General features: G+C 41.0%; 1 protein-coding gene across 2 annotated transcripts; it reads left to right on the top strand.

Annotated features, from left to right (window-relative positions):
- The first annotated feature begins 224 nt into the window (after positions 1 to 224).
- Positions 225 to 10,702, top strand: PLIN2 (perilipin 2). 2 transcript variants are annotated; one of them, XM_009082120.1, is made up of 8 exons: positions 225 to 290; positions 369 to 564; positions 1,193 to 1,275; positions 1,761 to 2,046; positions 2,373 to 2,557; positions 3,303 to 3,437; positions 4,108 to 4,398; positions 10,149 to 10,702. In XM_009082120.1, the coding sequence occupies exons 1-8, from the start codon at positions 261 to 263 to the stop codon at positions 10,281 to 10,283; spliced, it is 1,341 nt and encodes a 446-aa protein (XP_009080368.1). In that variant the 5' UTR covers positions 225 to 260; the 3' UTR covers positions 10,284 to 10,702. The 2 variants fall into 2 exon arrangements, with proteins under 2 accessions (XP_009080368.1, XP_009080375.1); XM_009082127.1 differs by lacking the exon at positions 10,149 to 10,702 and having other exon boundaries at positions 4,108 to 4,595.
- The last annotated feature ends 758 nt before the right edge of the window (positions 10,703 to 11,460 follow it).

The following is an 11,460-nucleotide window of genomic DNA, read 5'->3' as shown; positions in this document are numbered from 1 at the left end:
TTGGTAGCTCTGGTTCTGCTGTAAATGTAGGCTTGTCTCATGTATGTGCTGTACTTAATTAGAAAAATCAATTTTTGGATTGCTGAATTGTTATTGCTGTATGCAGGAATGTGCGTACAGCATCCTGATCCCATTAAATGTGGTGCATTGTGAAAAGGTTGCTGGTTTCAAAGCTTGGTGCTTATATGAAGTGGATATGAGGGTGCCATAACTCCTATGTGCTTCTTTCACAGGCTGTGTAAGGTTCGAGACCTGAAAAAATGGCATTGGCAGCGATTGATCCACAGCAGGTATGTCTGAGTTGGCCCCATAAGTTTTGTCTAGATCAGAACAATAGGAGTCAACTAACACCTTTCTCTTTCAAACAGAACATTGTATCAAGGGTTGTCAACCTTCCCTTGGTGAGCTCCACCTACGATATGGTGTCCACAGCTTATATCACCACAAAGGATAACCATCCTTACCTGAAGTCAGTATGTGAGATAGCAGAGAAAGGAGTGAAGACAATTACATCGGTAGCCATGACAAGTGCTATGCCTATCATCCAGAAACTGGAACCACAAAGTAAGGCAGAGATCAAACTGTTGATGACTTTAATTCAACTGGTTGTTTCATATGTTGAGATGTGCTTACAGTTGAACACGGCCATGCTGTTCTGAGTGACTAAACCTGTTGCATGACTTGTTGAGTAACTGATTGCAGATGGGTATGACTTAAAATGAAAAAAAGAGAGAACAGTCCAGAGCAAAGCAGATTCCAGCTTTTGAAATACTAAACTGATTGACTCTTCTTGATGTGCTGGATGATTGCATCATCCTCACCTTTCACCTGGTTTCAAATGCTGCTGTTGTAGTTTCTGTCACTGAGCACTGGTAAAATTTGGAAGTTGAGTCACAAGGCTGTTGTAACCAGGCGCCTGCTGGCATAGGGCCACGTGTTTCAGCTTGTTCTAACAGTTGCTTGTAAATTATTGAATGGATTTTCTCTGCCTGCAAGTGAGGGGTTTTTTCCTGGCACTGTAAAATCTGCCTTGTTCTTGGGCTTTGCTGCCTCAAATCTCTCTGTAAAGGGGAGGAAACAAATTTAGGAGTATTGTCACATGAGCTCTTGTTTCAAGAGGAATTCTCAATTTGAGTTATTTATACTAAGGGGGGAAAATAATTAAAACCAACTCTTGTAATTTCTTTTGTAGTTGTAGTTGCCAACAACTATGCATGTATAGGTCTAGACAAAATTGAAGAGAGACTGCCTATACTGAATCAACCCAGTGACAAGGTAAGTTCTTTGATCTACATATGCCAAGTAGAAGAACCACCTTTTCTGTTACTGCTAAAACCAAGGAGACATTTCTTAAAGGCATGCCTGAAGCACAGCTTTGAAGCATTGAGAAAGTCAAAGGTGTATCTGTAGAACTGTTTGTTGCCTTTGGGAGGCCATTAAGCTGCTTTTCATTATTAATTTGCACACCATTTAACACCTCCATCTATAGGTGCAGTTCACTGGTGAGTGTCTTCTTTTAAAACTTGAGTCCTGGTCTCTTTCCTGCTCAATAGTGTCTGGATTACATTTACTGAAGTGTTTTGAGCTGAAGACTGCGTGGCAGTTGTATTTCATTTTGTCTTGTATATAGGTTTTCAGGGCAGAATTTCTCCTAGATAACTGATACTTGTATAAGCTCTAGTAAAAGTTTTGTATTTCCTGGATTACGTAGCTCTCTCTAGTAAATACTTTTTAGTGAATCAATCTGTTTCCTATGGCAGGTTGTTGCCAATGCCAAGGATGTAGTTGTTGGAGCCAGAGAAGCTGTAACAACCACTGTGACTGGTGCCAAGGAAACTGTTGCTCACACGATTACTGGAGTCGTGGGCAAGACTAAAGAAGCAGTGCAAGACAGCGTAGAAATGACCAAGTCAGTTGTCAATGGCAGCATTAACACTGTCCTGGGAAGTCGTGTGGTGCAGATGGTGAGCAGTGGAGTGGACAGTGCTCTCACTAAATCCGAGACCCTTGTAGACCAGTATCTCCCACTTACGGATGCAGAACTAGGTAAGAACAATTCAAGGTTTGGTTTTGTTGGAATGCTTATGTTGGAGAGAAGCAAGGAATCATTCATTTATTGCTTACTCATAGTGGTGGGGCATGGGAGCAGGTGCTTCCTGAACTGCCTTGGACCTTGCTGGTTTTAATAGCATCTTCACAGGGAAGCAGAGTTGAAAGTAAGGATTTGCACATATGGTGGTCTGTAAACCTACCCTGGTGCTGAAGGACTACTCAGCAAGTACAGTATCAAACTGTTACTAGGCAGATAAAATTGTCTCAGACCTCTTAAGTTTTCTTCCAGTGATCAATTTGCTTCCTTTTCACATACCTAGAGAAAGAAGCTGCAAATGTTGAAGGTTTTGAAGTTGGAGTTCAAAAGCCAAGCTACTACATTAGACTAGGATCCCTGTCTTCCAAGGTCCGCACACGTGCCTACCAACAAGCCTTAAACAAAGTTAGAGATGCTAAACAGAAAAGCCAGGAGACAATCTCTCAGCTCCACCACACTGTTAATCTGGTAAGTTTCAGTTTTCACTTCGGGTATAAAAAGCAAATGTTGGCATAGTTTTAGAGTGAAGAAGACAGCCAAAAGAAACAAAGGAAAACTGGAATTGCTCTGACTGAATGCATTTTCTAAATACAAAGCATTTGGCATTAAGAGATTTTTACCACCATTCAGGAGAGGTCCTAGATCAGGTTGAGCTGTAAACTAATGAGCAATTGCTTGTAACTAAGCACTGCAGAAATAGAAATGACATGTTTAAATATTCTTGGTTTTCTAGTGTTGGGTTTGGCACATACTTCATTCAGTGAGGAAAGGGTCTTGCAATTTAGAAACACTTCAGTCCTTTAAGTCCTTTTGTTAAAATTTCAGAATCTTCTGGGTCTTGCTGCTCTTGCTGTGGCTGTCTCTGAGCATTTCTGTGTACTTCATTGGTCTTATCCTAACAGCAGGATGTTACATACAGGACAAACTGTGCATAAAGAGTCATGGCCTTCTATAACCTTTCAGTTCCTTTTATAGGATACCAGGGAGGGAGGGAGAAATAGTTGAGGCAGAGGGGAGCACTACATAACATCTCAAAAGTGCTTCCAGTTTTCAGTTCTTCAGAGAGAAGAAAAACATTGTTATACTCCTCAAAGTCTTTTTTACTGAACTTCTGGAGTATTTAAAAAGGAGGTTACAAAACAATCAGGGTAGGATAGCTCTAATAGAACTGTTTGGATTCTTTGCTCTACTTCCTTATTTGGCTGTATTTCAGATCGAGTATGCCAGAAAGAACGTGAATAGTGCCAATAAGAAATTTCTTGGTGCTCAGGAAAAGCTTTATCAGTCCTGGGTAGAATGGAAGAAAAATACTGGCCAAAATGATGGTGATGAACTGCGTAGTGCTGAGGTAAATAGATGTAAATATACTCCAGAAATATATGGATTGTGTACTGTCAAGGTAATGGCAGTCTAACAGTCCCCAAAGTGTGCAGCAGAGAAGCTTCTATGCAAATGTGGAGTCTGGATGCTGAAGCTCAGGGCAGTTGGCTAGTTAAAAGTAGGGGAATCAAACTCTTAAATAAGCCTACTTCCTGCAAACACTATGGGGCTCATTCTCCTCTCACAAGAATGCTTATCCTGATTAGCGTGTGAACCTGTTTTGGGATGTCCATATGTAGATCAGCTAGAACTCACTTACATGACATATCCAGACCAGAAATAACAATTTGTCGGCATAAAAGCAGTTTCAGGCACAGACTCCCTTGGTCCTACATGTAGCTTTAAATAGAGGTTTATGGATTAGATACATTTAGTTTACTTATTACCCAGAGTTGAAACAAGAGTCTACTTGTCTGTTGCTGGGTAGAAGGTACCAATGTTTCTGTTTACAAAGTACTTGAAGAAATACCAAGTTCTTTGAAAAAGTCTGTGACTCTTCAGACTTAACACCTGGTTTATCTGCTATAGCTTTATTTCCTTACATCCCCTTTACATTACTTCTTTATGTATCTTGTGCAACATAAAGCTGCTACAGTCAGAAAAAGACACTAATGTGCTGTTCTGCATTTTCTTTTCAGCACATTGAGTCAAGAACTCTAGCTATCGCACGGAGCCTCACTCAGCAGCTTCAGACCACCTGCCTCACACTGGTCTCAAGCCTACAGGGGCTGCCACAGAATGTGCAGGAACAGGTTTACAGTGTTGGGTCAATAGCAGGCGATGTCTACCAGAGCTTTCGGTCAGCGTCCTCCTTCCAAGAATTATCAGACAGCTTTCTGACAGCTAGCAGGGGACAGCTGAAGAAAATGAAGGAGTCTCTGGATGATGTGATGGATTATCTTGTTAACAACACACCGCTCAACTGGCTGGTAGGTCCCTTTTACCCACAATTGCCTGGCATTCAGCATGCTGAGAGCAAAGGTGAAGGGGAGAAAGATTCCAGCCAGAAAGACAAACAGCCTGAACACACTACTGAATAAACTGCGTAGAATGCCTGTGCTCTGCTGGCTGACCAAACAAGTGGCCTTACCAACTGTAGCTGTCAAAAAAGCCTTGGTGGAAAATCCATAAATAGAGGAGTAGGGGAATCTACAGAGGCAGGACACTCTTAGATGTTGGCTGTATTGTTCTGTGTAGTTAAGCCACTCTGAGAGCTCAGACTGTCTAAAGTGCCTAAGAACTGGCAGCGTACAGTTGTCAGGATGCCTTGTTTGTCTGTCAAGAAACCTCACCATGCTTAACAATGGTACTAATACCATTAGTCTAAATAAAACATATCACAGCTAAAAGCCTTTGATTTATTGCATAATTTCTACTAGAATGATATAAAAGCCTTACTATGAAATGCATTTAAAAGCTCTGCAGTCTAGCTAGGTATACTTAAATGCCAATTTTGCTGCAGATCAAACACTTGGTAATTATGGATATCTCTGCCTTAGATTCTAGTGCTACATAATTCATGACAAAAGTTCAGTGAGTGCAGAATGCCAAAGCTGAAAGTGGGGTTTCTGAATGAGTCAGCTGGAGTTCAAATACTGTGACAGTGGTAACATTAACTGTTTAAACCTAACTCATGTATAACACAGTAACTTGGCCACAGAATCATAGAAATCTGAAGTTATGAGGGACACAAGCATCATCAAGTGCAACTCCCTGCTCCTTGCAGGACTGTCTAAAACTAAACCATATGACCAAGAGTGTTGTCCAGATGCTCCTTGAACTCTTGACAGGCTTGGTGTTGTGACCACTTCCCTGGGGAGCCTGTTCCAGTGACCAACCAAATAATAATCAATACATTTTTAAATATGCAGTATAAAAGCAAGTTTCATGCTGTTTGTACCCAGCTGCCTGCTGTTGTGTGGGTGTGGTTTTTTGTAGCCATCCTTTTGTATTTCATTTTGTATGTTAGTAATAAATGCTTCAGTAGCCAAAGTCTGTCTCCATTTCAGTGGTGTTGTAGAACGATGTAACTTGCTCTTCTGTGAGGCCTGCAGGCTGGGTCTGCCAGAAAGCAAGCCTGACATGCAAGTGCAGTAGACATGCACGGAAGATGTGTTTGTGTATGTATAGATAGCTAAGATAGTGCTGCAGCATTTCCCTCTTCCCTCTGTCTGTGAATCAGTTTCTGTGTATCCCTCCACTGAGTCTTAGCTTTAGTGCTGCTTTTTTGTTGCTTGCTGTTGTCCACCTTTTAATGATGACCTAAGCTGTGAGCTGCTGGATGGTCTCATGTTGAGAAGAGAAGGATGTGGACAAAACCCTCTCCTGCCTTCACAGTAGGTGTTCTGTGTGCATGAGACGGCCATCTACCTGCTTTGTCTGCTGGCTCCCCATAAATAGTATATACTCAGCTGCAACACCAGTTTTAACTTGTTTAACTTTATTTACTCTCTTTTAAACTTGAGTGACAAATGTACATTAGCACTCAGCTACTTGGGTGGAGTTGTTCCTCAATAAATCCTGTGAACCCCTCCACTGGAAGAGAGTTACAGTCGCTAAGAAATAAGCTTTCTTGGTTTAGGGCTGTCCAGGTAAGTCTTATGTGTGTTTCTAATGCATGCCATGTACAACTTTGAGTTGCAACCATTTAGTTAGCAATGCTGGGCACGATTTTCAAAGAGGTCACCGAATAGCGTGAAGCAAAAATGGAGTTCAAAGGAATACACAGTGACATGTTGCTATATGTGGAACCTTACCTCCACCTGGCACATTGTGGGCACTGAAGCAAATTACATGTAGTCTAGCCTTTAATGTCAGAGAGCTTGCTTAGCTGTTAAGTCAGGGTTGGTCTAGGAGTGTGAGGCAGATGCTGTTTTAAGCACAATATTAAACAAAACAGTAACAACAGAGAATTACAGATAAAGATTCTGTAATTCCCAGCTTTAAATGCTTCCTTTTTATAAGGGAGATGTTTAACATGAAATTAATGTGAGATAGTAAGATATACTCCTTTCCAGCTAGGGCCTAAGTTAAGACTCCTGGAGTGCTTTCAGCAATTAATTTCACTTTAAGTTTACTTTAACTACTGCATGAGTCTAGCCAGAGAATATCCTTTGATCTCCATTTGTAATAAAATTTGTAATAAAATTTGTAATAAAATCTACCACTGTAGATGTGCACAGGAACAAAATGGCTGTTCAAAGAAGGGAATTCCCATTCTTCCATGTATCTCAAAATATAATTGCTCTGGGACTTAATTCTGAGGAGATGAATCAAATAAGATACTTGAATTTTTCACTATCTTTTGGGGATCATCTAGTATTAGTGCTCAAACAGTACATCTCTCTGTTCTGCCTTAAGTTGCCCTACTGGTGGCTGTTCAGCTTTACTGCATGTCAGTAAGCAGGTGAAGTGGAAAGCAAGGAAAACTTAGCAGCCAAGACCTTCACTTTGCCCTCATCATGCACTGTTGGGTGGATTCCGTGTAAAAAGTTACTTTGACTGCTTACAGCTGGTGGCTGCAAACAGCAAAGCCTGGTTAAATGGTTTCCTAAGGGTTGGGCTAGGAGCCTGTTACACTGAAATGCTGTATGGAGGTTTCTCTACCATGCATGCTATGGTGGTACGTGGTTTGTTTGGATGCTGCTCACCCTACAAGGGTTTCTTTCCACACCTCACTCCTCCTGCAATAGAATTAGGAACCTTTCCTTAGAGGAAGAGAAGGCTGAATAACAGCAAAAAGGTATGTTCCTGGTTTATTATATAAAATTCTCCTGACCGAGGTTATTAGACTCTGCTAGTGTAAGGACAGCACGGAGTGTTTAAACTGAATTGCAGCTGTAGCTTGTATGGTATCTTCTTGCAGGTAGTGTAGCACAGCATGTCCCATGTTGTAGTTTTACCTGCAGATCTACAGACAGAACTTGGTGTTTTTCTCTAGCCAAGTTAGAGAGTGACTATTAAAATACCCACTGGAGGCAAGAATGGCACAAACACCTTCCAAAGCCATCTTTGGTTTTTTGCCACTGTTGTTTTTGACTGAAGCTGAAGTGCTTCCTCTCAAAGGAGGGAAACCTAAGATATTATCAGAGCCCAGCTGCTTATTAATTTTTCCTGCCATCTTACCTGTTTATAATTGCACATAATGAGCAGCTCAGCTACACTGCACAGAAAGTTGCTTGCATGGACTAAGAGGCTATAGTTGTGGCCTGGAAAGCTGTGAAATTTCTCTGGAACCTTTTAAAAAAGGTAAGACCAGGTATGTTGAAAATTAGAGAAAATAGATGAACCTGTTTGCAGCAAAGCAGATAAACTGTATGAAATGGAAGAATATCAAAGGCTGCTAGTCACACAGGACCTGGAATGGCAAAAGTTAGAATACTAACATAATTATCACTTGTTATTTAGGGTTTATTTAGACCTCTGAAAATTGTTTCTCTTTAAGAGAGCACTAAAACATTGTTCATGCTAGCTAACCCTGTCTCTTTCCAGCCACATTTAACAGGGAACTGTTGTTCTATCATTGCTGTTAATCCTTTGCTACAAAAGCTTTAAATATAAGCATTTGTAAATAGATCCGTATGATATACAAGTTTTGCAAACATAATACCTATAGCATTGATCAGAGCCAAATGACAAGATCTGTGTAAGGACCAGAGTTGCAGCTAGTTTGCCTCAAACTAAAAAAAGGTGTAAAGCTTTTGAAGTGTCTCCAGTTCTGCAAGATGAGGTGTTTTTGCCATATTCTTTTCCAGAATTCAACAGTATAGGTAGTAAAATAGGTGAAGGGATTTGGGAACAACTGATGAATTATTTCTTGTTATTTAGAAAAAGGCAGTAACAACCAACCAAAAACTTACTTAAACCATCTAATTAAAAAGATATTTATTTTTAGCATGATCTGTTAGTAATTTGCTTGATCAGAAAGCCTCACATGCCAGAGCTGGCTGGAGGTATTGTGCACAGTGTTTCGTTAAATGTATTTCTTTCCATACTGAGATGGCAGTTTTATTTCCTTTGGGTAATACAGTATCTGATGACTGAAAATAAGTGCTTGTTCTGAAAGTGCACAAATTGAGAACTGTGTGTCAAAGTGCTGGTGGCTCAATTCAGAAAACAGATTTGGCAAGAAAAAAAATGGATTCAAGTTGTTAGCATTGACATTAACATTTGCATATGAAGACAGCAAAACACCAAAGTAACTTTTGCACTATTCCATGGCATGAAGAAGAGTCATATCTGGCCTTATTCTTTGTTGCAAGAATTGACAGGAAGTTGGAACAGAGCAGTAAGTCAATTGTGAAAAGTGGTGTGGAAGTGAAGGTCCTTTACCTAAGCAAACCCATACCACCTAGGGCTTTGCATTGTTGTAGTTAGGCTGGTGTGGATGTCACAGTATGTGATTTTAATGCAATTTAGCTTGTTCAAAATCATAAATCATACTGACATCCACACTCCACTTTGAAATTCTTCCATGGCTATGAAAATCTTACTGTAATGGAGTCAGTGTTTCTACTGCATATTTCTAAGTCTTCAGTGCCCTATGACTGCCTACTCTGTAAGAAACTGATCCATGTTCAGTGCTTCAGTGCTGTCTACAACCTGCTAGCTGAAACACTGATCCTTTTATCATTTGATATATTCTCTGCCTCTTCTGACAGGAGGCAAAGCATAGATATTTTTTTTTTTATTGCCTACTGTTTTTCATAAAAGTAAGTCATAAGGCGTTTTGCAGTTAGAAAATGGTTTAAAACTGCTTCTCTAATCAGCACTGAGAAGTTACAGAAATGCATAGAAGCCTCTTCAAGTTGCTGCTGATTTGCAGAACCGAAGTCCTGTCAGCATGCAGCAGTTGTTTGCTGATACTGTGTCTGGCTTCATGTCACTTCATCAACATTAAAACTAACCACAAATCAAACTGTAGATGTAAGTAGTTTTCACTTGGGCCAAAAAATTTAGGGTTATCAGTAAATTGCTTACTTATATCCCATTTTTCAGAAGTGCCTGAGTAATCTAAGACCTACTAAGGGGACTTAAGGGTTGGGACTTAAGCTCCTAAGTGTCTTAGCCAACATTTTTAGAAGTGTATAACATCCATCTAATATCTTGGCAATTCCTGAAACCTGGTACTTCTTTACAGTACAGAATACTACACATGCAGTTAAAACAGAGGCTATGGTGAGATTGCAGTTGCAGGTATTGTTTCCTCAGGAAAGGTCTAATGCAGTAGGCAGGCAGAGCAGGATGGAGCAATCTCTATCAATTGCCTCAGGGCAGATTACTTTGTATAATCCATTGCTTCTGCAGAGAGAAGAAAGGCAAAATAAGTTTTAAGAACCTCCTTTCTTAAATACAGTCCAGTAAGTTCAGATCCATTCCATCTCTGCTTTAAAATCCTGTCTTCTAAGCAGCTGATTGACATTTCGTGCATTATTTGGTCTGTCTTCATGCTATGTGTTTCATATGTGACTGAGCATATTTCACTCTCTAGTCAGTATATTGGTTCTGCTTTCTAAAGATGCTGAGCATCTTTGTGTCCTGACTCCAGGGAGGAATACTGCACAAATTTATTTAGTTTTGCTTTTGCTTCCTGGGAACAGTTGCTAACACTCACTTAAATTTTCCCTACTGGACCATAGCCAAGTTAATCCAAATTGATTGAAATTTCATTCCTACACAGGTTCCAGATTTCACTATTACAGACCTGTCTTCAGAGTCAGATGATATCCCAGACATTCTGGATTTGGATGAAGAGGATCAACAAGATTTTTCACGCACAAATGGCCCGTACACTACAGGGCAAAGAGCTGAATAGAGAAGCATAAAAAATGTCTTTCTGATACAATGTACCTTTGCCATGTTTAATTTAGATTTCTCCTTTTTAAAGATGAACCTGCCTAGCTTAGGTATTATGGGGCTATTTTTAAAAAAATCACTACTGTTTTGCTTAGCTGCATCAAAAATCTGAGTTTTTTTCTACATAATGAATGCATGTGACATTGATTCATTAGCATGGGTGTCAAGCTCCCATTCCACCAGCCAGGTATAGTCTAACCAGCATATCCAACTGATCTAATTTTGTTAATGATTTGTTCACCTGCTGGTAGCAGCCATGAGAACACTTCAGTGCTTTGCATAAAGGGCTGCCAACAAAAGGAGTTGATGATTTGCCCACAAAATTTCCCCTTTCAGGCTACGTGAAAAGCAGTTCTGCATCTACCTCGTTGCTGCTGGAAGGGGTAAGAGACTTTATCTCAGATTTTGTCAGGCTGTTTTTGTTAGGCTCTGAACCTAGAGCTTAGAAGCTTAGAGCTTTCCTTTGGCAAGAGTGCTCTATGCACAAAAGGACTCTCTTTCTCTCCACATGCCTTTTGTGTGCGAAATATTTTGGCCATCACAACGCTATCAGTTGTGGCACCTGAGACTAGAAGAGAGCACGTGCTTAAAAGTGAAAGTTTTCCAAGAGTAAGAACGGCAGGTAAAAAATGAAAAGGGGATGAGGCTGTAAAAAGTGAGGAAAAACAGAGGGCACAGAGCTAGAGACATGGGAGAAAATTAAGGAAAAAAGAACAGAACAAAAGAGGGGAATGAACGTAAGGACAGCACTGGTGACAGATTATTTTCTTTGTATTTAAATGAAGTCTCAATCAGCTGCTCGGTAAGGGATGTTGACCCTGCACTTGCTCGCACACAGTGAGCTCCGCAGGGGCGGGGGCAGCGGGACGGGGGCAGGCTGGCCGCCTCAGGGATCCCTCAGGCCGCACCTCTGTGCCGACACCTCGCACACTCGGGCCGCTGCGAGAACTTCCAAGTCTAGTCACTGAAATGCCTTGGAATAAACGTTTGAACCGCACCGTTCCCCAGTGAGAGTTTTCCTTGGGGTTCGTTCGGTTTTGGTTCGTTCCGCAGCCAGAGGCGCGGGCGGGTTTGGCAGCACTGCAGCTCCCGTTGGGCCGCGCGGTCCCGCGCACGGGAGAGTTTGGCGCGCCGGA

This window comes from Acanthisitta chloris, unplaced genomic scaffold (assembly GCF_000695815.1).
Source record: "Acanthisitta chloris isolate BGI_N310 unplaced genomic scaffold, ASM69581v1 scaffold25510, whole genome shotgun sequence".
NCBI classification, from domain to species: domain Eukaryota; kingdom Metazoa; phylum Chordata; class Aves; order Passeriformes; family Acanthisittidae; genus Acanthisitta; species Acanthisitta chloris.
This window is presented reverse-complemented; position numbering and strand designations above follow the sequence as displayed.

What these genes read in the sequence shown, in the direction of transcription:
- PLIN2 (XM_009082120.1), top strand. Translation starts at nt 261, where the DNA reads ATGGCATTGGCAGCGATTGATCCACAGCAG. An exon ending in CAGCGATTGATCCACAGCAG is followed by an intron (nt 291 to 368) that starts GTATGTCTGAGT and finishes TCTTTCAAACAG; the next exon opens with AACATTGTATCAAGGGTTGT. An exon ending in ATGAACTGCGTAGTGCTGAG is followed by an intron (nt 3,438 to 4,107) that starts GTAAATAGATGT and finishes TTTTCTTTTCAG; the next exon opens with CACATTGAGTCAAGAACTCT.